We start from the raw sequence: 22,662 nt of genomic DNA, 5'->3' as shown, positions 1-22,662 counted from the left end.
TCGCAAAATATTTCGCAATAATGCAAGCTTTATCAGCAATAGTATACTGATGCAAGCAGTATTGCACATAATGATTGATATGGAATAGCAAACACACCTGAAACGCATTAATAGCAAATAGAGGACACAGGCAACACACATGATTGCTGTCAGAGATGCTTTGAATCAGGCAATAGACGAAGAGATGCAACGAGAGGAATGCGTATTTGTGATTGGAGAAGAGGTTGGTGCATCTGGAGGATGCCACGGGGTTACTGAGGGTCTTTACTGCAAGTATGGCCGCTGGAGGGTTCTTGACACTCCAATCAGTGAAATGGGATTCACAGGATTGGCAGTGGGTGCTTCGTACCTTGGATTAAGGCCGATAGTCGAATTCATGACATGGAACTTTGCTCTGCAATCAATCGATCATATAATCAATTCTTGTGCAAAGACATTGTACATGTCTGGAGGAATGATTAGCTGTCCAATTGTGTTTAGGGGGCCAAACGGTTTCAATCCAGGATATGGAGCGCAGCATACACAAGACTTCTGCGGGTATTACGGTGCAGTTCCAGGATTGAAGGTAGTTGCGCCATACACAGCCAAAGATCATAAGGGCCTAATGAAAGCAGCAATCAGAGACAACAATCCGGTTGTGTTCCTTGAGAATGAAACCTTGTATGACGATGTATATGAAGATGTTGCAGATGGATATGTGCAAGCGCTGGACAGGGCTGTTGTTGAAGTTACTGGAACGGATATCACCCTGATTGGAGTCTCTATTTCTGTAAAAGTTTGTCTAGAGGCTGAAAAGCTGTTGAGAGCAAAGGGAATTTCAGGAGAGGTGATCAATCTTGTATCTGTAAGGCCCATAGACAAGCAGGCGATTGTTGCATCGGCAATGAAAACACGCAATGTGTTTGTTGTTGATTATGCATGGCCTTCGTTCAGCATAGCATCTGAAGTATCTGCAATTATCCATGAGAGCTGCTTTCATTCTCTACACACACCTGTACAAAGAATAAGCGGTAAGGATATTCCAACGCCATATTCCGAGAATCTCGAGAAGATGTCTTTTCCAACGCATCTTGATGTTGTGGAGGCAGTTATGCGCACATACAAGAAGCAATAACAAACAATGCTCGTTTTATTCTACTAAAGCGTTTCTTCAAAGTCGATCAGTGCAGATCCCTGATCATCTATTGAGAAGGTGTCATCTTTTATCTCGCCATCATCTTTCAGGATCTTGATTTCCTTTGGCATGTATTTCCTATCGATGTCTGCCTTCTTGTCATCGCCATCTCTTATGCGCAGCAGCACTATGTCGCCAGGTCCCATCCTAACTCGTCTATAATCTCTTCCGCGTATCTTCGCTATCCTAGAAACACCATCCGAGCAGTTTACTTTGAACATGCACTGGCCAAGCGGTGCAATTATTTGGCCATATGCTGTCTGCTCCTCTTCGGCAAACACCAGTGCTCTGTCTCCGCCTTTATCTCCCCTCTTACCCCCCATTATCTTGGGCAAGAGGCGTTGCAATTTTATCATCCTATCAGCATAGGCATGCACATGCTCTCGTATTTACAGGCGTCAGAAGTCAATGCAAATCCCAGCACATGGTGTACGAATCGGTGAGTGCATGCTATATTTCTGTAGTGCAGAATAGCATCTACACAATAGCAACGAGTATCCAGAATACCGTTCTCAAGCGCAGTTTACTTGCATTACCCATTGCTTATACTAGCGTATTGCGCATCTGCTTGCTCACACAGTCGCATTCCATCTGGTCGACTCCAGATTATATGCTGTCCTGTTTTGATTATTGTATGCATCTGGCAGCTTATTGCGCTTGGATTTTCCATTTATGGTATGCAGATATATTATTTTAGCCAGTGATATAATCGCCCCAATAATGAAAGATAGCCTAGGAACGATTTCAGCCATAGTAACGATGGTGACGTCAATGATGGGCACAGGAATTAATTTCATGCCTTTTGCGTTTCAGAACGTAGGATATGTCAGGGGCATTATTTTAATCAACATTGTGGGACTTCTGACGTTTTTTTCACTGTATATAATCTCGATTGCAGCACGCATGTATAAGGATGGAGTGCCGACATACTCATTGCTTGCAGCTCATATTTCCAAGTACCTGAAGATCCTTGTAGATGTTTCCACATTTGCCAGCTGCTTTGGATCGAACATATTTTTCTACAGATACCTCGTAGGGCTTGTGCAAAAGCTGATTGTGTCTTTTTTTGGGTATGCAGACATTAGTTCTGAAATGGGAAGAAAGATGATTGCTGCAGGGATGTTTGTTCCGTTCTGTGCACTGTCTTTGAAGAAGAACCTGTCGAATCTCAAAGTGTCATCGTACATTACTGTTATTTCTGTGAGCTATCTTGCACTGATGATGGTTGGATATTGCATGTTTATAGGAGATGTGTGCTCTGAGGAGCCTATCAAGATGCATGGGTCGAACTTTTCAAGCGGGATTTCATACTTTATTCTGGCACTGGCATGCCAGGCAAACATGGTGAAGACATACACCGAGCTGGAGGTGCGGACAATAAGTAGTATTGTGAAGGTGACATTAGCAGCATCGCTTTTTGGAACACTGATTTATGGAACAGTTGGTCTGTGCGGATATATCGTTTTTGGAGACACGATAAAAGGATCTGTGATAGACTTGCTGATTGATCCTAATAGCAACATCAATGTGTACCTGCAAAATCATACGGTTGACTCGTATGGGATTTCATCGAAGGCAGCATGCCTTGGAGCAATAATGGTCTTGTTTGGAGCGTTTCCAATGCAAATGAATCCGATGTGTGAGATTTTACTGAGCTACATAGTGAAAGACAATGCAAATGCCGATATGCTGTGGAAGAAGGTGATATACATAGTGATGGCAGTCTTTCTTGTGCTTGCACTGATGAAAGACCTTAATATAGATACCATACTGCAGTTTGTGTCAATAACCGCGATCAACCTGACGTCGTTTACATATCCTTCGATATATTACTTGTTTGCCAAGAAGAAGATGAATGTAACAACAATTCTGGCAGGACTCATGGGAATAGGCAGCATTGCTTCCATGGTGTACATGACACTCGACATACTATAATTATTCTGTGTTTTAGCTTCAATGGATGCTTGATTGGATAGATCGATGTAGTCTTTTGACTATTAAAGTGTCTATTGATAAATTTGACAGGCCCTTTTAGGGAAATAGTTTTACTCCAGCCTCTTTAATAATTCAAAAATTCTTTTCTGCACCTCCTCATTACGGAAAAATAAGGTTCTGTGGCACTGTTCGTTCATCTGGATGCACAGCCATTTGTTAATGAAGCACACGGGGTCTTTTGCAAATTCATCCAGAGTCCTTTCTCTTTCTTCACATTTCTTCAGAACTTGCCTGAGAGATTCTATCTTCCTGTCAACTGCGTGTATCCTCTTTGAATACAGCACCGGATGCTGATACAGATCATCCCACTCGAATGGAATATCGAATATATTCGCATATCCATCCTGTGCAGGAGCACTCACAGTCAAGAAGTCAAGAGGGAGAAGATGCGGCACTATCATATCCGGAAGCTCACTCAAGGCAAACTCATCTACACCCAAGATCTCCTTCAGCGACTGATTGCACTTGACAAAGTCTGATCCTGTTTTCATTAGGCCGTTCTTATTAACATATCTCCACAGATGTGTGATCACATTCGGTTTCGTATCTGTGTATTTCATCAGCAGCATACTCAGCTTTGGAGAAAGTCTCCAGATGCCTCTCGGATTCTCAAGCTCAAAAACCAGCCTTATGATTTCTGGTGTCTTCTTCGTACTTACTTCAAATGCTTCTATGTCTTCTTTGCCCTTTGCCCACTCAAAAAAATCATTCACATCCACATTTCTGCTAACATGCTTTGCATCCTGCTCCACGCCGTGTTGCACATCTTCTGTACTGTTACCCTTCTCAAATTGCTCGATATGCATCTCTGATGTGGAACGAAGATCGCTATTCAAGACAACACAAAACCTCTTCACAACATCTGAAAATTTCATTTCTCCTCCGCTTTTGTAGTCATTAATCACCCTGCTGTCCATTCGTATAAACAGACCGTTCTTCATTTCGATCTTCACATAACATCTCAAAACCTTCCTGCATTTTATTCTCTTAAGATATTCCGCTTCTATGCTCAGCTTCCTCTGCAAGCACATTCTATCAACCTCCTTCTCAATACTTCGTAGCTTCTCATCTATGCTATCACTCATCTGTAGCCAGGGCTATACATACAAACTTATTGCAAATACATATGAGCTATGCGCATAGCATATCCACCGATTTGTCGCAATGCAGTACATGCTTTTACAGCAGCACTGACTCCGCACCAATCTTGGCATTCAATTGTTTTGCATGTCACACCCTGAATGAATCGGAAAGAGCTATATGAAATGTTTGGGCTCGGCAACTCTGCTGACAACACAGAAAATGTTGATGAGGACGAAGCCGAATGCATTCGCTTGTCTTTTATCAACAACACGGATACAGATGTTCTAAGAAGCCTTATATCAAGGTACAGGGCATCATACAGCGATGAATGTATCGGGTTCTTCGTTGACACGGTTTCGATTATTGTGAATGATTCAAAAGCAGCAATCATGGCAAGCAGCGTGATGTCGCTTCTTCCGCTCCTGACACATACATTCGAGGCAGAGTACTTCGATGCTGTTGATTGCTTCGAAAGATTGGGAGAAGTCGAAGGGATCGCATCGAAGGTTTTTGTTCCGATGATTTATGGGCTATCGTTCAGATGCTCACAGACAGAAATAATGTCTGATGCAAGAAGGTATGTAGTAGCGCTTGGCGTGCTTATGGGGCTTCCGAATGTGCTTGAGGAGCTAAGGAAGGAGGGGTATTGGGGATTGGGAGCCGATGGCGTGGATTATACCAAGAAAATCTGTGCTCCTGTGCATTTTGGGTTTTTGAGTGAGCGTGCATGCATTTTAGATGGATTCTTCGAACCTTTTATCTACAAGAAATGCGAGTATGGAGTGCCGGTGCAGGAGTATTTTGGAATGCAAATGAAGGACGTGGTTGAAATGTCACGAAATGCGTATCGTGCATTGAACGAGTATTCGTACAAGATGTACGAAGTGATCTTCGCAGCCATACGTGCATCACCTGATGTAAGACAGAATTTCATGAGGTATATTTCAAAGGTTGTCTATGTCAGCAAGGAACGAAGCAAGACGGTTTTTGATTGGAAAGAGAACATAAGCGATGGCTTTGCATTTAACGTATGCATTCTAATGGGTAGGTTCAGCAAAAAGATAGTTGAGGACAAGATGATCGAGAAAATTGATCCGGAGTGTGTGGAGGAGATTTCTTTGAGCTCGTTTCCGACATTCTGCTATTTCAGCAAGATCCATATGATGCAGGCATCTTATGTTAAGTTTGGGGAGTATGTAAGAACGCTTGCATATGAATACCGTACACTGGAAGGAGAGGGAGGAGAGAGGATGGAGGCATACAGAAAAGGAATAAATTCGAAGATAAATGCATTGAACGGGCTTTTATTTGCAACCGATCTGTTTGTAGATGAGAGGGAGTTTGTTGAATTCATTGCTGAGTACACTGCAGAGATTGAGTATCCATGGCCGGATTTCTACTACAAGACGTTTTTGTGGATGCAGGAGATGGTGTTTGAAGTTGTTCGGTCTGCTTGCATTTCTGAATCGTTGTGGAAGGTGATGGAAGGCATCATGACCTGGAAAAGCCTTGCATTTAAGAAGGAAGTGATGAAGATCCTGAGCCACAGAAGCAGCTCAATAAAGTTCAAAATGATCAATCACATCATAGACTACTACAACGCATTGGAGAGGGATGAGGCAAGGATGGATGCAAGGTGTGTGATACATACGATTTTGAAGGACGGCAGGGTTTTTTCAAAGATGAACATCTGCAAGAGAAATGTGACGTTTATCAACTGCATGATGAAGGATTTTGAGAATAGGCTGTCGGAGGGGCTTTCTTCAATCAAGGCCATAAAGGAAGACTCAAAGACAATTGATGAACAGATCGCCGAGCTTAAAATTGCACAGGAGAAGAGCGGGCGAGATCAGGAGAATAATGAACAGGTAGAGGCATTGGAAGAAAGAATAAGATCGCTGAGAAAGATTATACGTTTTTCAACAAACAAAGCAAGAGGATGTTTTATGTATGTTGATGGATGCTTTGACCTGTTTATGCATATTCTTGATGAAAGGCCCGACCTGTTTTTGGTGGAAGAGATGGTATTCAATTTTGTAAGGGTGCTGAACTGCAATCTGAAGATAATTACTGGGCCGAAGTGTGCAGATCTTGTGATAAAGTCGCCAGAGAAGTATGGATTTGATGCAAAGAGCCTTTTGAAAAAAATGGTGATGGTATATATAAGAATATCCTCCAGTAAGTTTGTAGATGCAGTTGCAAACGACAGGATGTATTTTGACATCGGATTTTTCCACACAGCACTGGAGATATGCGAGAGCAAGTATTTGATCAGTGAGTCTCAGATACGTGAGCTGCGTAATTTGGTTTGCAGGCTCGAGAAGGTTGTCGTAACGTCGGACACGGCCGAGTTAGTGCCTGATGAGTTTATTGATCCATTGACATTCAATCCAATAAGGAATCCTGTGAGGCTGCTAACATCAAGGGTTACGGTAGATAGGTCAACATATGATATGCTGATGATGAACGGAGGGATTGATCCGTTTAACAGGATGCCGCTTAATGAGGACATGGTAATAGAGGACGAGGAGCTCAGGAAAAAGATGGACGAGTACAAGAGAGCAAAGGATGCGTGAGACAATGAATAGATACCATGCATTGGAGTGTTTATATGATTTGCTGTTGCATGGAGCCCCTTGCGTGATGATGAAGGGGATGTTTGTTGTTTTTGAAGGGCTAGATAGGTCTGGAAAAACAACGATGGTTAATGCATTGCATGAAAGGATGTCGAAAAGTGTAGCAGTTAGGAAGATTGGGTTTCCGAACAGATCCACAGCGCTTGGGAGGGTGATTGATGGATACCTAAGAAGGCAAATCAAGCTTGAGGATGAGACAATACACTTGGTATTCAGTGCAGACAGGTATGAACACAAGCAAATGATTGAGGAGTTGAGAAAAGATAGTGTGGTTTTGTGTGACAGATATGCCATGAGCGGTGTAGTCTATTCAGCAGCCAAAGGATTGGACCTTGGGTGGTGCGAAATGACTGAGGAGCTGCTTCCAAAGCCCGATGTGACGGTTTTCATAGATGTACCAACTGATGAGCTGTGCAAACGAAAAGGCTTTGGAGAGGAAGTTTATGATAACATGGAGTTCCAGAACAAGGTTTATTCGCTTTATGCATTCCTACTTAAAAAAGAAAAAAACGTTTTGATTATTGATGGAACATGTGCCGTTGAAGATAACATAGAGAAAATAGTGCACGCAATAATGGTAAATAAATAACATCGCCTAAATTGTTTATCCGTTATGTTCTTTGTGGAATGCATATAAGCTTGTTGAAGTTGCCTTTCGAGCTTTGTAAAGCATGTGAATGATCTTGATGTACAGAATCTCATTTATCTTCAGACCCTTTTGAATTGATCTTGATTGCTTTGTCCTCAAAAATATTCTCCACACCTAAATCATGAGAAATGTATCTAATCATGTGTGACTGGGTTTGGCCTGGATTTTTACACGAATCTTCAAACAAATCTCGAATATTGAAGTGTGCTTTCTGCACAGCTGCACTGAACAACTGCGTTTTATCTTCAATAAACGCCATCTTCACAAACAATAAATGATACTTGCAAAGATTCTGCAGAAATCTCTTGTTGCTAAATCCTTTGAACAACGAAGGCGATTCAGGATAATACTTCTGATCTTGAATGTCAGCACGTATTTCATCAAGAACTTTATAGGCATTTCTGCGAATATTGTCTAAGTACAGCTTTGTGTACTCATCGCAGCTGCTCTTACTATTCACTGCATCTATACTCGTTTCATCTATATTGATGTTCCATTCTTTTGCAAATGACTTGAGCATCGACATATACAGACATGACTCAAATCCAACATCTTCAGATCCCTCCTTTTTGCATTCATCGATTTCGTGCTTTAAAAGACTTAAGATATACTGGGTAGTCCGCCTTTCGGTCTTGATATTCCTTCTATATTTCTTTTCATTTGCTGCATTCAACTCCTTGGCGTCTTTCTCCGTTGTATTATTGATAAATTCATCGCTGTGCTTTGCATCACTCTTTTTGGTTGTTTCTGTACATGAATCATCATTTTTATTCTGTTCGTTGTTCTTTAGCTGTTCTCGCAATGTTCTTGACTCCCACATACTCAGAACCTTTTTTGCACTGTAAGGTAACTCTCCACGATAAACAAAAAAGTCACACAAGTTACACTCAACCATCACAGCCTGTGCTTCGCCTTCAAAAGATTCTATAAATGGATCATTGTAGTCGTATTCATCTATCTTCTTTAGTCTCTTACTCTCCTTCGTCTTTCTCTTTAGATCTATCTCTATAGACTTCATAACGTCAATCTGAATCCTCACTTCCTTCTCTCTTACCATCTTAATGGGCCTCTAAATCAGCCACTCTTCTCAAATTCACTAGATACACAGAGCACAGCCAAGCATTCAAATCCCTCCAGCACACTATCATGCATACATCAAAACTCACCATCATTAAATTAAGTCAAATATGCTTTATTAACCATCAATAAACCTCTTCCAAAACCACTCCCAGACATTATACTCCTCCATCACTGCACTTGTATCCCTTTATCTTTTTGAGTCTTACTTCCCTGAGATCCTGCTTGTTTATGTGCAACGTACCGATCTTGTCATTGAACACATTCTTCTTAATGTTCTTTCTTCCTCTTCCAGGCTCATCAATCGCCTTCTTATACACCTCTTCATCGCAATGATGGCTTCGAATCAACTGCATCTCAAATAGCGGCCCACAGTTCTCTATACTCAAGTCTTTCATCACCCTCACATACTTCAGCACATATCCAGCTTCGCTCCTTGCAAACACCCAGCAATACCTGATGTTATCAAGACATACCTTGTTGCTCTTCATGTTCAGCATGTCCACCACAAGATTTTCAAGTCTAGCATCATCAATGTTCTGGACAACTACAAAATATTTCATGTGCAGCTCAGGCGACACACATTCAAAATCAGAAACGCTCATGTACTTGTCGATACTAAACTCAGCAATATCAATCATCTCGTCATTAAAAACCCTGCCAATCACCAGTCGTTTCTCCTTCGTCACCGAAAAAAATACCCCGCATCGCTTTTTCTTCATGAGCCTTTCTATCTTCTCCACACAATCAAACGGGCTTACATTCTCCCTGACACTAACCGCATCCCCCCTTATAGTCGAAAACTCCTTCTGAATCCGCTCTCCCTCCTCGTTGCTGACAACAGACAGCAAAGTCTTTCTTTCGTCGGATTTCTTTGGCTTCATTTCTGTGGGTAAAAAATACCGCCACATACATGTGCCATCAATGCACATTTGATAAAGCACCTTCAGTCTATAGAATAAAATGTTTTTACATCTAGTAGCTAATAAACTAAAGCATTGGCTTTAGGCTCTCTTCAGTCACCCTTGACGACCTAGCATGAATATAAATCTGAGCGACATATTCACGACTGCTGGACGACGACAGACACAAAAGGAGGACAGATACACAAAAAACACAATTGGAATACACACGAGTATTCTCGCAAGCACGAAGATATCCACGCTTCCTCGAAGCTCAAGAATAAAAAACAGGCACATCGACACATCACCCCATCGCATCCTTGATGCACCAGGAATGCTTGACGACTACTATCTGAACCTTCTGGACTGGAGCACCACAAACATAGTTGTGATTGGGCTTGGTGAGGCTGTGTATGGATATAATGTTTACGACAAGAGCGTGGTTGAAATGTATGCAGGGAGCGACTATGTTTCCTCCGTGAAGACCAGCGGAAGCATGCTGTGTATTGGCAACTCCGATGGATCAATGAATCTTATTGATATATGCACTACCAAAATCATACAAAGCGTAAGGAACCACAATTCAAGGATCTCCTCGTTGAGCTGGAACGGAAATGTGATCAGCAGCGGGGACAAGGCAGGAAGGCTCTGCAACATGGACATAAGATCTGGACAAGTATCTGCAATAGGTGGGCATTCTCAGGAGATCTGTGGGCTTGCATGGAGTGCAGACCTCAGGTATTTAGCCAGCGGAGGAAACGACAACACAATACGCATCTGGCAGCTTGGAAACAACAATTCGCAGGCCCTTTCAGGCCACAAGTCTGCAGTCAAGGCACTGGCATGGTGCCCATGGAGATCAGGCATTTTAACATCCGGGGGAGGAACAAAAGACATGACAATCAAGTTCTGGGACGTCACAGAAAACAAGCTTGAAAGAAGCATCGACACACATTCGCAAGTGTGCACACTCACATATCTTCCGAAGTACAAAGAGATTGTCTCTTCGCACGGATATAGTGAAAACGACATACGGATATGGAAAGCATCAACTATGAGCTTGATATCATCTTTTGGAAAGCATGCTTCAAGAGTCCTTCATGTAGCGCCAAGCCCTGATGGATCAGAACTGGCTTCTGCATCTGCTGATGAAAACCTGAAATTCTGGAAGCTATTCAGTGTAGAAAAGCAAGCACCAAGAAGAGACAGTCTTCCTTTCAGATAACCATCCGTTATCTCCAATGTGCTGCTTACATGTCCATGGCGACTGCATCTTCAGCTACATCTGCAGTCTTTATAATATAAATTTAATCAGAATCAGCAGGCCTCTTTACACATGAAAGCAGATGATCAATCTCATCTTCTTCATAATATACATCGCAGTCCATCAATGGCAAGCCATTTGAAATCAAGGACAAATTCTCTTCAATCATATCATCATTCTTACCATTGCTGGCAAGCTCAACAATTACTTCCATGGCCTTGCTCTTGCACATTCCCTCAACAGCTTTTGTTAATCTTGCCCTAATCACTCTAGCGCTATTTACCATTCTTGCATGTATCTCATCCATTCTTTTGCTAAGATTATGCGGCGTGTCAACAATTATGTTTCCCATGCGGTACCTTTCATATATTTCTGCATGTGCATATTGAGGTGCAGAAAATACACATAGCTTGTATGCAAGCACATCATCAATATTCGCTTCGTCTGCATACATAAACTTAGGCATAACGGTATTCAGAATAGATTTGTAAAGCTTGTCTTTGAATGTCGCAGACAAAATTCTTCTATCAAGCACAACCAATAGCATATCGCCACATTTCCTTTGTGCACATGCTTTGCTTTGCCATTCCAAAACAAAGCCTTCCAGAAATCTTCTACGTATTATTCCACTCACAAACTTAATCACGCTTATATTCACAAGCTCTTCAAGAATCTCCATGCACACACTTCTTATTCGCTCCTTCTGTAAATGCACATCCGTTCCGGATTCTCCATTCACATTTGCATTCACATTGTCTACTGCTCTGCCACTCGCCATCATGCCTTTTGGCTGCGCTTCTTCTAACATAATTTCGTGCGTGCTGGCCATACTCATCTCATTTTTGTATTCATATACTGATTTCACACCATCATTCGCATCTTCGCTTGCTTTCTGCATGCAAATCAGCGTTTCTATTCTTCTATATACAGTTTTGCGCAATGCATACCTGAATATCTCATAGTCGGCACATTCTAATGGCATGAAACATTCTGGATGCCTTACATGCGTCGAAAGTTTCTTAAACACTAGAGAGGCATTTGGCTCTTCATTCACGCCCTTATGCTCAAAATCAACCATCCCTGCTTTCACTGTAACTCCGTTTGATCTCATTATTTCCACCAGCTCCTCCTGCTCAAGCTCAAAAAAATCCTTCATCACCTCAATATTCAACTTCTCAGTCAGCGCCTTCTTAAACCCTTGGGCACATCTCATTCTAAGAATTCCTGCAAATCCTTGTGCTATGCAGAATCCAAGAAAGTCCAATCTTCTAATCTCTTTCAAAAACCCGCTGATGTTACCTTGCCGGTACTTCACCATCACATCGCTGCACACATCCATCATCAACCCATCCACGCGTCTAGCCATCACCGGAAAACACTTGGAATCCAAATTCACAAGCATATAGTAGCAATAGTATTGTTCTCTTCTCCAGCAATCTTCCTCGCCAACTGTATTTTCTTGATCATAATGCCTCAGAAGATCTCCCAATATTCGCTTCATCTGGCTAAGGTTCATGTCTCTATCAAAGTGCGGGTGGTTATACAGAACATACCGGAAAACAATATAAATGCGCACAATCTTCTCCGTTACGCTTGCTGCACTTGCACAGTTTCCTCTCTGAAGCCTAAGGTCGCTTAAAACCGCCTTGAATCTGTTATCCACAAACTTATACATCTGTATGCTTTGATTTCGCATGCTTAGCTTAGTAAGGTGATCCACAACATTGAGCAGTACATGCACAGGCCTTATGTCATCAATATGCTCTCGTCCTGCCCCAGGCACTACTTTACGGTGCTTTTTCACCATCACTTCATTCTCATACGCCGATACGTCATTCTTGAGTGTTCGCTCTAAACCCTCCACTTCCGGGCAAAAAGTCATGCACCTTCCATCTGATCCGCTATGGCTACGAACATTTTTCCTTGCCTCTATCAAATCCTTGTATCTTGCATTCAAGTCATCCATAGCAAACAAGGGATATGGATACTTACAGTCAACTATCATGCATCCCTGCTTACTCACATTCAAATATACTCAGTCATCTGCATTCACTTTATTCGTCACACAAACTCAGAAAGCCCGGCTCTGTGCCACATACATCTCAAAACCTCATCACTGACATTCACCTTGTAGCTATCTCCCTTTCTTGTCACAAACATTTTCATAACCAAGTCGTTAAGTTTCATCTGCAGCACAAATCCATTGCACAGGCCAGCATCAATTTCATTTACACCGTTCAATATCTCTGTGAACTTGCTCTTACGCTTTACAACAAGCATGATTATGCTTTCAAGATAATTTAGTCCTTTTGAAAAGAAATCTTCATATACAGTCTGTATACTACAGGCTATGCGCCTAAGCGCAGTAATGCTCTTCGATCCATGCGCATGCACAACATATTTATCTCCAACAATCGCAAGTCTCTCTTCAACAGTGGGGCACAGCACCATCTGTACAAAATCCCTGTGGCGCTTGTTGCTCAGAAGAATGTATCTTCCCTTCTCAGGAACATCGTAGCCATCGCTGTCGGCCAGAATAACTACTGGCAGGGAGCAAGGCCTTAGATTCGAGCTGAACTGTAGCACATACTCAACATGCCTATCCGCAAGTGCTTCTTCGAAAACATCATACGATTCAAGTGTTATTATCTGTATCTTGAAGTATCTTTCATTCTGCAGTATCTCAAACAAAACATTCAAGTCCTTAAAAGCCACCTTTCCATCAGAGCCTGCCTTGAAATTCATGCAAGGGCCATCACACATCACAATCACTTTCAATCGATATGCATGTGCTATACAAATACACTTGAGCCAAAACCCTGCATAATGAAAAAGATATGCAGAATATGCTCGAAATGGCTTGTTGTGCTTGGTATAATCCCCGTGTTTCTTCTAGGAATACCGGCTTTCATCATTGTATATCCGATTAGCATATTCAATAGAAAGCTAGCCATCCGCATATCAACATTATTTACGTACCTGACATGGTCGTTAACAAGCCTGCTGTTCTGCATATCATGCAGAGTTGAGGGAAATAACATCTTAGACAGCAGTGATTATTTCGTTATCAGCAACCATCTGGGATCTGTTGACTTCATGCTAATAAACGAGATAGCCAGGATGAACAATATGATTGCACATTCAAAATATGCGATCAAGGAGGGATTGAAAGTGTTTCCGGTTTTGTATCAGGGAATGGTGTTTGTGGGGTTTTTGGTTCTTAAGCGATGCTTCAAGAAGGATCGAGATCGAATCGTTGGGTACTTTGAGTTCTTCAAGGCCAACAATATTCCGATCTGGTTTATTCTGTATCCAGAAGGATCAAGGTTCAAGAAGCAGGCACAGGCAATTAGCTGGGAATATTCGGACAGGAACAACGCCCCAAAGCTGAACAATGTTCTGTTTCCAAGATACAAGGGATTCAAGCTCATATGTGAGCAGCTCAGAGGCTCAAGAATATCAAAGATCGCAGACATCACGTTTTTCTATTCAGAAAGCGAGGTCCCACCACTCTGGAAGTTCCTACTCTGGGATACCAATGGATACTTCAAGTATGACATAAGAATCATCCCAATAGATGAAATCTCAGATTACGAATCATTCCTGTATAAGGCCTTCGAACGGAAAGATGCATTAATAACCGAATGGAAGACATTAAAAGGCAAATAAACAATCTTGATGCTTTAATCACGAGTTCAAATAGGCATGCCAACCAAATGCTCGATAGAATTGTATCCTGGCGCTGTTCATCATAAGTACAGGCTTGGCAAAAATATCACATCCCGCTTCATAGACTTCGATGCATCCTCAATCTTTTTTTCAAGATCCTTATCGCCTATCATCACAGCCACTCCCATCAACTCTCTACAGCATTCCTCAAGCCTCAAGATAAGCCTTACAAACGAGCCTTCAGGCACTCCATACTTCGACACTATTTTCGAAAGTGATGATCCGCAGCACCACTCATGCACTGCATCCACCAATGAAAAGTTCAGGGCTGTGAACGGAGGAATTCCAAGATCGCATATCTCACCAGACATCTCGGCAAAATACTTCGCTATCATCTTTGTTTCATTATACAAGATCTCTTCGCCTACGTTTTCTAGTGCTTCTTCATAAACCATCGACGACATCAATGATATGATCTTCCTTCCATCCATGAGTTCAAACTCATTTGAGAATATCATCTCAACCACAAGCACCTCGTTAACTGTGCGGATTTCGGCAGCAGCCTTTCCCTTCAATGTTATTGCACCATCCACAAATCCTCTTTTCGTTAAAAACTCCATACGCTTACTATACTCGTCAATCATATGGAGACTAGAAATTTTGTACCTGGTTCTTATCGCCTCCGCCTCGCGTCTGTTGCTCATCTTCGTAATTGCTTCTATGTAGTGCTGCACCATCTTTTCACATGCATTGTGCTTGCCTTCCAAGTAAGCACACACCCCACTAAGTCTTTTTGCTTCTAATACATCCATCACGTCTGTTAATCCATAGCTCCAAAATGGTTTTCCATTCTTTACAACACAAAATATTTCAGACACGCTCACCTTGCTTTTGACCAGCGGCCTTCTAATGCTCAGAGGATAGGACAGCATCCCCATAGAGCCAGAATCATTCAATTCATCATCAGCAATCCTGTCACACCGCCCATGCTCTATACTTTCTCCACATTCGTCCGCATCTTCACATCTATCAACAACAACAGTGGATCCACAGACACTATTTATCACGCATATAGAGTTGTCCTTCAGCAACAGCTTGGTTCCCTTACACAAAATGGGAGACTTGCAAATCAACTTCCAGTTCTTACTACATATTTCTTCAACAGCACAGAGATATTCCATCATGTCGCCACACTTCACGCATGCCTCGTCTTCTGCTTCTAATTCACGCAGCCTATCCATGTCCTTATCATAGTTCTTCTGGCTTCTGTGCTCTCCATAGCTTCTTCTCATCAGCTCCTCAACCTTAACATTAGATCTCAATGATAGCAGTATCAATCCAAAGCTTAGCTTAAACTGGCTTGACAGACTGAACGGAGTTCCTTTAATAATCCTTCTTATCACATCAATCGTTGGCAGCTTTGGATCCGCAATCATTACAGTGCCCACCGTGTCCATCCCTCGCCTTCCAGCCCGTCCACTCATTTGAATATACTCTCCAGACGAAAGATATCTAAACGTTCCGTTATCAATCTTACTCAAAGACAGAAACACACAGCATTTAGCAGGCATGTTCACACCCATTGCAAACGTCTCGGTGGCCAGCAGTATCTTCACTAAGTTCATCGAAAACAGCAGCTCAACACATTCTTTCACAAAAGGAAGCAAAGACCCGTGATGAACCGCTATTCCGTTTAGCACCATCGAGGTCATGCTTACTACTTGAGGCAGGCATCTGTCCTCTGCAGAAAGACACTTGATTGCCTCGTTCAGAAATGCTCGCACATGCTCCCTGCTTTGCTCATCATTCTGGCTCAATGGCCCAAGAATCTCTGCATACTCCTCACACTTCTTTTTAGAAAAGCAAAAAAGTATTGCTGGTGCTAATCGCCTCCGCATGATAAAATTCACCACATCACATATTTTGAACTTGCCCAGCACCTTTCCCTTTTTGCTTAAAGGCGTCGGTCCATCCTTGAAATTCGATGCTCTTTTTTTATCTGCCTCGTCCTCAATTGCATACACGTTCCAATCACTATACAGCACATGCTCCAGAGGAACCGCTCTTTTACTCGTGGATATCACATATATCGTCTTGCTCTGCGTTCGGCCAACCCATTCGCTGAACTCAAGCCCGTTTGGAATCGTCGCACTCAGCATAATCAGGTTTATATGCTTTGGCAGCATAATTATACACTCCTCCCACACTACTCCACGATCGCTGTCATTTATGTAATGCACCTCATCAAAAACCACAAACTCTGTGTCCCTCAGCAAGTCTCCGTTTCTATATACCATGTTCCTCAGAATCTCAGTAGTCATCACAAGGCATTTTGCAGACGAATTCACCTGCACATCTCCAGTTACAATCCCAACATCCTTATACTTCATCTTGAAGTCATGGTACTTCTGGTTGCTTAATGCTTTGATAGGAGACGTGTAGATCGTTCTTGTGCCATGTAATTGCGATAGGGAAATCGCATACTCAGCAACAAGCGTCTTTCCAGAGCTTGTGTGTGCAGACACAAACACTGACATATTTCTGCTCAGGAAATAGAACGCCTGCTTCTGAAAAATGTCTGTTTCAAAGTTTATATTCAGAATGCCTTCGTCAACGTGCGTCTTATAGTCATCAGGAGCCCATCCATGCTTTACCATCACGCAGTGCCTCTTTTCTGTGCGTTGTATATTCACCATCCTGTTTCCTGCACTCTCCTCACTCCTGTTTACACTTCCATTGTCCATGGGCCAAATCATATAAACAATCATCTCCTATCCATTTGGCAATCAAATCGGCCTGTTCAACAACATACAGGCGATATCCAACATGCATTCTACTTATGCTGCACATCCACTCAGCATAGACCATAAACACTATCATCGATTCCAAGCAATCCAGAAAACTTCAAAATCACACTCATAAGTTTATTCCGCTTTACCACTCCAGATACTTTGTCCTCCTCGTATCTATCAAGCCTACTTCTTCAAAAGCTTCTTTTCATTCGAATACTCAAAATAACAGTCAGGCCCAAGCAATGCTTTAACAGAGTCAAATTTACTTGCAAACACATTCGCCTCCTTTTCATCTCTATACTCAATAAATCCATATCCCTTGTTCTTCTTGTTATTTCCATACGGAACAACAATGTCTAGTGGCTTGCATCCCGCATTGGCGAGAATAGTCCTAATCTCAACAATCGAATGCTTTTTTGCAAGGCCGCCAACAAAAAACCTCTTTTTGTTTTGCACTGGCACCTTAACTCTTTCAACATATATAGGCTTGCTGCTCATCACCACTTCGTCCCTGATAACTGCCTTCTTCTTGAAGGTTATGACTGCCTTTCCTGTGGATATATTGTACTTGTTCTTCTTTATACTGATTTTCTCAATCTCGCCATACTTGCTGAACTCCTTGGAAATCGTTTCTTCTGTTTCTTTGTATGACAGGTTCAGTAGGATGTACTTGGTGTTCATATACTCTTCGCTCAATGCACTTTTCTTTCCTGATGGCCGTCTGTTGGCCTTCATGTCAACAAGTGCATGCTCTTTACTCGGATACTCCAATAAATATCCTCCTTCAATTGCCGTGACTGTTTTGGGATTGCTAAATAGTTCTTTCACTCTTTCCAATGTTCCTGCACACTCCAGCTTTATTGAGCATGTCTCTTTCTCGAAATCCATGTTAAATATTTTCAGCCTTACACTATTGCATTCCTTATCTGTTCTTAGTCGTTTAGTCCTATCGCAGTGCACTTCACTATCTCTTCTTTTGTCATTGCGGTACTGCTGTTGGAAATTGCTGTCGATATTTCTCAACCGATCGTTATTATATTTGCTATGTTTTGATGCAACCATATATGGATGTTTAGCATTGACGCCATTCGGTTTCCGTGCATCTGGCTGCTCTTTGTCGGCATGCTTGTCTCTGCACTGCTTTGCACTACTTGCCATAGTCTGGGATGGGCTAAAATACACTGCTCTCAACAGGTCAATGCGAAAGCATCAATACAGCAGTGCCAATAATTCAATACTGTCTATACCCTCGCATCCACATTGAATAGTTGCATTTGCACACTACATGCACACCATAAAACACGGAAAAAATTTACCCTGTAACGCAATGTCTGAGGAGTTTCTGAGCCCAAACCCGCTGGTTGAGATAAAGGAGGCATACAGCAAGAAGAAAGTGTTTTCAAGACACCATTCGGATAAGTACAAGAGAATAAAGCCATCGTGGAGAAAGCCGCATGGGATTGACAGCAAAGTCAGGCTGAAAATGAAGGGGCAGAAGGAAATGCCTAACATTAAGTATAAGAAGCCTGAGGAGGTTCGCTTTCTTCTTCCAAACGGGCTCAGAAAGGTCAGAATATTCAATATCAATGACCTTACACCGTTGACATCGCTGAACAGATTCTATTGCGGAGAGATCGCGCATGGAGTTGGTGCAAAGAAGAGGATTGCGATTGTCAACAAGGCAAAGGAGCTTGGAATATGCATAATCAATGCAAATGCACGTCTTGTGCCGGAGTTTGAGGAATAAATGTTTGCCGAATGTATTTTTGATGGGTGGGTGCTCGGAGTACAGTAAAAGTTTTACTTACGTTGCCTGAAGTATTATGGGAAATGGTTGTCCTTTGTAATTTGTAAAGATGGGTTTGGTGTCTGCCGAAGGAGATGAAGTTATTTTATGCAGAAGGGATGCACTCGTGCGCATAGATACGGCAACAAAAACAGTGAGGCAGATAGATGTTCCATTCTCCGCGTCTTTTTTGAGTGGAAAATATCTAGTTGATTGCGAGAAGAACGTTTATGCTTTGGATGATATGGAGCTGAGAAAGATTGCGAAGCTGAAGCGAAATATATTCTGCTTGCAGGAGCGAGATGGTGTGGTCTATGTAGCAGACAGATTTGGCGATGTGCATATAATTGAAAACGGCACATGCAGGTATGTTCTCGGAATACTATCGTATATGACTGGGATGGCAATTCACAAGCAGAGCATTCTGCTGAGTGACAAGTACGGTAGGATACGTGTTAGTGAGCTTGGCGGAAGAATAATTAAGTATGTGTTTTTGCATGAGCCGATAGAATCGTTGCTGAGTGTCGATCGGAATGTGGTGTCGGTTAGCAAATGCCGTGTTGTGCTGTTTAGTCAAGCATATGCCGTGAAGGACGAGTTTGTGTTTTCGAAAGAAATGAGTATTATAAAGTGTTTATGTAAGGGCGATGACGAGCTTGTGGTTGTTGCAAAGGAATCGTATCATGTGTTTAGAGTAGGTGACAATATTGAGCATGTTTTGAGTGTTGAAGAGGCTATTGTGGATGCGGTTTGTGTTGGGCCTGTGCTTTACAAGGTTAAAGAGAATTATAAAGTGGTCGATACAGAGGGAAATGTGGTGTATGAATGAAATACAGGGAATTGGTGGTGCTATGAAGCTATATGGTAGCTTATTGATGCTAGAAGAAAGGTATCATGACTTTGGTGGATGCAGTGGGAGCATTGCATGTGGCCAGTATGCAATGGTTTATACAATGGGTGTGAGGCGGGTTTTGATAAGATATACGTTTGTATATTGTAAAGCCCTTTATGAAATCAGATATAGACCATCTGTGTGACAGGGCATGCGTATCTGAAGAGTCTTGTATGTCATCGCATAGCCTGGATGAAGAATTGAGCAATGAGTTGTCGGATGAGCAGATTGAGTACGAAGTGATTGATTATGATGCAGGCATCCAGGAGCAAGTGGCAATGGTTATGGGCCAGTCAAAACTGTTTAAAGCATTTGGAAGTCTTTGCGAGTGTTTTTTTTGTCCAAAGGCACTGGTCAGTGGGGATTTGGTCTTATCATTCTGTGTGTTTGTTCCGTTAGCAAGTATGGATATGGCGTCTCATGAAGTGCTTGTGAAGAAAATAAACCAGCTGATTAATAAGACAAATGTGAGCTTTTCAATGGATGATGTCTATGTATTTTGTGTGGAACGGGCAGGAGACATCCCATTGGAGATGGTTTTGGATATGTATAGAGCCTTGAGGTATGCAAAGCTGAAGTACATTGTTTTTATTTCCAGAGTTGTGCAATGCAAGGGAGCTGATGCAAGAGAAGCAGCAAAGGAATTTAGTGAGTATAAGCAGGCCGACCTAAGCGTAATGCCAGTCAGAGGCGAGGAGGTGCTGATACTATCGTCTTATGTCTGTAAGGAAGATGTAAGAATTGGTGGGAGTGTGTTTAGATTGTTTCTGCTGAGCAGCAGGATGTTTGGGTCCTTTATAGGACGTTTTGCGAAGAAAGTAGGCAGAAGATGAAATTAAATGGTGATGCGTTATAGCACCCCATGATGGCCTATGGGGATGCCGATTCAGAGAGTGTGGGTCGAGCAGTTGAGCAGTTGAGATGTGCTCTCAAAAGCGAATATTGGAATGCGTCTAGTCTGGTTATAGAGGCCTTGGAATGTATTGCGGCATGTGCTAAGAAATGCAAAAGGGAGTTGAAGCTAGAGTGGAAGCTTGATGATATGATTGTTGATGCATTCAATAGGACTGACGAAGCAGACAGGGAGAGATTTGTGCTACTTCTTCCAGACCTTGTGTTTTGCATGCGAGATCCAAGGAACATATACCCGTCGATAGAACGCTACTTTGTGCCGGGATTTCTTTTCTGTTTTGATGTTGCTGAGCTGGTTTTTCTTATGAAAAAGGACTTTGGATATGAGTTTGAGGGGTTTTTTAGGAATTTGCTGTGCTGTATGAATCCAATGACGATGGGACACCACATAGAGAAGAGGCTGATGCTGGTGATGCTGGTGATTGAGGACAAATCGTCGACCTTGGCAACAGTTAAGGCAATAATCAAGAAGCTGTGTAGTATTTCACTGCTGATGCGATCTGCTGATTGCCACAAGATTCTTTGGACTGTCCTGTGGATTATGAGGCTGCATCCGATGACATATTCGATGGCAAGAGCAGAATCGTTTGTGAAAGAGTTGGAATGGACATCAAGCATCATATTTAACGAATTCCAGCCATATCTGTTTGAACTTGATATTCTAAGTGAGTCTGTCAAGGGGATACGGAATGTTATAAGGCAGATAAAAGATGAGGCATGTGATATAAAGAAGCGGCCAAGATTCATAACGTTTACGAATTTTATGTTTCCTGAGCTTGAGATATGATATCCTTATGATGTTTTACTTCAATGTGTTTTCTAGTGTGTTAGCAATTCTTGAAATATATCTTAGCATTTGGCATAGGCACAGTAAGAATACAGCATATGGTCGTGTGCACACAATAGAATGGTATGCATAGTGGAATACCTGCAATTATATTATTAAGATTTTTTGTTTGCTTATAGTATGCAAGCGACCAGGAGTATCTAGCGCTTTCTAAGAATCCAATTCATAAAATGTTCTCTTGCATGCTTCTTAATGAATGTTCTTCGCATTTTCGTACCTGTACAATCTTCACAGGATTCAGTTTTAATAGTATTCCTGACTTTCTTAACTATGCCTCTGAGCAAAGTAATGCCTATGAGAGTCTCAAGCCCAAACTGGCTATAAGAAACTCGAATGTTTTTGTTTCGTATGAAGTAGGCCAGGCATACCAGATATGGATTTATGCGTCTGTTGGCTCTGCAGATCCTGATGAATTCATCCAGATTCGAATCTTTGGATAGTAACTGTTGCTCAACGCAGTTTTGAGTTCGATCACGGCAATAGTATTCTCCTGTTCTGTTGAATATTGCAGCCAAATACTCAATCGACACGTCTACATATTCAAATTCACTCAGAACAATGCGCTTGACATAGATCATTTGCTTCTGCATATATGGCTGAAGATCACTATATGATATCGGGTAATTGTTCTTCTTCAGCACATAATAAATTGCAGCAAGCACTTTGCTGTTTGGATTTATCTTACGACCAAATGCTTTGGATTTTAAAAGCTGCTTGATCTGCTCACAGTATTCAGATGCATTCAAAATGCTCAGTAGCGACTCTGCGCATCTGTCATGCCTCCCAATTCGGTGTATGGACAAATACTTGATCTTTTCCGGGATAACTAATCTACAGGGCATGTATGACGACACATACTCTTGGTCTTCAATGCACAGCCCACATCCTTTGCAAATGCCATCATGTGTATCCTGATGTCTGCAGTCGTCCATTGTATAAGATCTCCAGGGCTGTTCGCAACAAGCACATCTAAAAACACAAAAA

The 22,662-nt window shown here is 42.0% G+C and overlaps 19 protein-coding genes across 19 annotated transcripts; 10 read left to right on the top strand and 9 right to left on the bottom strand.

Moving 5' to 3' along the window:
- Nucleotides 1-139: 139 nt before the first annotated feature.
- HK407_04g06850 (pyruvate dehydrogenase) lies at nt 140-1,114 on the top strand (the record flags this gene model as incomplete). Its single annotated transcript, XM_060420672.1, has 1 exon — nt 140-1,114. The coding sequence occupies one exon, from the start codon at nt 140-142 to the stop codon at nt 1,112-1,114; it is 975 nt and encodes a 324-aa protein (XP_060277037.1).
- A 23-nt stretch (nt 1,115-1,137) lies between these two features.
- Nucleotides 1,138-1,497, bottom strand: HK407_04g06840 (translation initiation factor 1A; the record flags this gene model as incomplete). The annotated part of the gene is made up of 1 exon (XM_060420671.1): nt 1,138-1,497. One exon carries the CDS (start codon nt 1,495-1,497, stop codon nt 1,138-1,140), a length of 360 nt encoding a protein of 119 aa, XP_060277036.1.
- A 397-nt stretch (nt 1,498-1,894) lies between these two features.
- Nucleotides 1,895-3,109, top strand: HK407_04g06830 (transmembrane aminoacid transporter protein; the record flags this gene model as incomplete). The annotated part of the gene is made up of 1 exon (XM_060420670.1): nt 1,895-3,109. The coding sequence occupies one exon, from the start codon at nt 1,895-1,897 to the stop codon at nt 3,107-3,109; it is 1,215 nt and encodes a 404-aa protein (XP_060277035.1).
- A 110-nt stretch (nt 3,110-3,219) lies between these two features.
- On the bottom strand, nt 3,220-4,254 carry HK407_04g06820 (uncharacterized protein; the record flags this gene model as incomplete). The annotated part of the gene is made up of 1 exon (XM_060420669.1): nt 3,220-4,254. One exon carries the CDS (start codon nt 4,252-4,254, stop codon nt 3,220-3,222), a length of 1,035 nt encoding a protein of 344 aa, XP_060277034.1.
- Nucleotides 4,255-4,410: 156 nt separating this feature from the next.
- Nucleotides 4,411-6,828, top strand: HK407_04g06810 (ubiquitin elongating factor; the record flags this gene model as incomplete). The annotated part of the gene is made up of 1 exon (XM_060420668.1): nt 4,411-6,828. The coding sequence occupies one exon, from the start codon at nt 4,411-4,413 to the stop codon at nt 6,826-6,828; it is 2,418 nt and encodes an 805-aa protein (XP_060277033.1).
- Nucleotides 6,829-6,895: 67 nt separating this feature from the next.
- On the top strand, nt 6,896-7,477 carry HK407_04g06800 (thymidylate kinase; the record flags this gene model as incomplete). Its single annotated transcript, XM_060420667.1, has 1 exon — nt 6,896-7,477. One exon carries the CDS (start codon nt 6,896-6,898, stop codon nt 7,475-7,477), a length of 582 nt encoding a protein of 193 aa, XP_060277032.1.
- Nucleotides 7,478-7,586: 109 nt separating this feature from the next.
- Nucleotides 7,587-8,594, bottom strand: HK407_04g06790 (uncharacterized protein; the record flags this gene model as incomplete). Its single annotated transcript, XM_060420666.1, has 1 exon — nt 7,587-8,594. The coding sequence occupies one exon, from the start codon at nt 8,592-8,594 to the stop codon at nt 7,587-7,589; it is 1,008 nt and encodes a 335-aa protein (XP_060277031.1).
- Nucleotides 8,595-8,772: 178 nt separating this feature from the next.
- On the bottom strand, nt 8,773-9,498 carry HK407_04g06780 (uncharacterized protein; the record flags this gene model as incomplete). Its single annotated transcript, XM_060420665.1, has 1 exon — nt 8,773-9,498. The coding sequence occupies one exon, from the start codon at nt 9,496-9,498 to the stop codon at nt 8,773-8,775; it is 726 nt and encodes a 241-aa protein (XP_060277030.1).
- A 154-nt stretch (nt 9,499-9,652) lies between these two features.
- Nucleotides 9,653-10,741, top strand: HK407_04g06770 (uncharacterized protein; the record flags this gene model as incomplete). Its single annotated transcript, XM_060420664.1, has 1 exon — nt 9,653-10,741. The coding sequence occupies one exon, from the start codon at nt 9,653-9,655 to the stop codon at nt 10,739-10,741; it is 1,089 nt and encodes a 362-aa protein (XP_060277029.1).
- An 82-nt stretch (nt 10,742-10,823) lies between these two features.
- HK407_04g06760 (nuclear protein export factor) lies at nt 10,824-12,746 on the bottom strand (the record flags this gene model as incomplete). Its single annotated transcript, XM_060420663.1, has 1 exon — nt 10,824-12,746. One exon carries the CDS (start codon nt 12,744-12,746, stop codon nt 10,824-10,826), a length of 1,923 nt encoding a protein of 640 aa, XP_060277028.1.
- A 95-nt stretch (nt 12,747-12,841) lies between these two features.
- On the bottom strand, nt 12,842-13,525 carry HK407_04g06750 (uncharacterized protein; the record flags this gene model as incomplete). Its single annotated transcript, XM_060420662.1, has 1 exon — nt 12,842-13,525. One exon carries the CDS (start codon nt 13,523-13,525, stop codon nt 12,842-12,844), a length of 684 nt encoding a protein of 227 aa, XP_060277027.1.
- Nucleotides 13,526-13,606: 81 nt separating this feature from the next.
- HK407_04g06740 (uncharacterized protein) lies at nt 13,607-14,449 on the top strand (the record flags this gene model as incomplete). The annotated part of the gene is made up of 1 exon (XM_060420661.1): nt 13,607-14,449. The coding sequence occupies one exon, from the start codon at nt 13,607-13,609 to the stop codon at nt 14,447-14,449; it is 843 nt and encodes a 280-aa protein (XP_060277026.1).
- Nucleotides 14,450-14,529: 80 nt separating this feature from the next.
- On the bottom strand, nt 14,530-17,217 carry HK407_04g06730 (uncharacterized protein; the record flags this gene model as incomplete). The annotated part of the gene is made up of 1 exon (XM_060420660.1): nt 14,530-17,217. One exon carries the CDS (start codon nt 17,215-17,217, stop codon nt 14,530-14,532), a length of 2,688 nt encoding a protein of 895 aa, XP_060277025.1.
- A 207-nt stretch (nt 17,218-17,424) lies between these two features.
- On the bottom strand, nt 17,425-18,399 carry HK407_04g06720 (uncharacterized protein; the record flags this gene model as incomplete). The annotated part of the gene is made up of 1 exon (XM_060420659.1): nt 17,425-18,399. The coding sequence occupies one exon, from the start codon at nt 18,397-18,399 to the stop codon at nt 17,425-17,427; it is 975 nt and encodes a 324-aa protein (XP_060277024.1).
- Nucleotides 18,400-18,568: 169 nt separating this feature from the next.
- HK407_04g06710 (ribosomal protein L32) lies at nt 18,569-18,988 on the top strand (the record flags this gene model as incomplete). The annotated part of the gene is made up of 1 exon (XM_060420658.1): nt 18,569-18,988. The coding sequence occupies one exon, from the start codon at nt 18,569-18,571 to the stop codon at nt 18,986-18,988; it is 420 nt and encodes a 139-aa protein (XP_060277023.1).
- A 109-nt stretch (nt 18,989-19,097) lies between these two features.
- On the top strand, nt 19,098-19,856 carry HK407_04g06700 (uncharacterized protein; the record flags this gene model as incomplete). Its single annotated transcript, XM_060420657.1, has 1 exon — nt 19,098-19,856. The coding sequence occupies one exon, from the start codon at nt 19,098-19,100 to the stop codon at nt 19,854-19,856; it is 759 nt and encodes a 252-aa protein (XP_060277022.1).
- Nucleotides 19,857-20,035: 179 nt separating this feature from the next.
- HK407_04g06680 (uncharacterized protein) lies at nt 20,036-20,752 on the top strand (the record flags this gene model as incomplete). Its single annotated transcript, XM_060420656.1, has 1 exon — nt 20,036-20,752. The coding sequence occupies one exon, from the start codon at nt 20,036-20,038 to the stop codon at nt 20,750-20,752; it is 717 nt and encodes a 238-aa protein (XP_060277021.1).
- A 32-nt stretch (nt 20,753-20,784) lies between these two features.
- Nucleotides 20,785-21,618, top strand: HK407_04g06670 (uncharacterized protein; the record flags this gene model as incomplete). The annotated part of the gene is made up of 1 exon (XM_060420655.1): nt 20,785-21,618. One exon carries the CDS (start codon nt 20,785-20,787, stop codon nt 21,616-21,618), a length of 834 nt encoding a protein of 277 aa, XP_060277020.1.
- Nucleotides 21,619-21,818: 200 nt separating this feature from the next.
- HK407_04g06660 (uncharacterized protein) lies at nt 21,819-22,610 on the bottom strand (the record flags this gene model as incomplete). Its single annotated transcript, XM_060420654.1, has 1 exon — nt 21,819-22,610. One exon carries the CDS (start codon nt 22,608-22,610, stop codon nt 21,819-21,821), a length of 792 nt encoding a protein of 263 aa, XP_060277019.1.
- Between the last annotated feature and the right edge of the window lie 52 nt (nt 22,611-22,662).

Source organism: Ordospora pajunii, assembly GCF_021821965.1.
Source record: "Ordospora pajunii strain FI-F-10 chromosome Unknown Cg_04, whole genome shotgun sequence".
NCBI lineage: Eukaryota > Fungi > Microsporidia > Ordosporidae > Ordospora > Ordospora pajunii.
The sequence above is the reverse complement of the archived record's forward strand: the minus strand, read 5'-3'. Positions and strand labels throughout refer to the sequence as shown.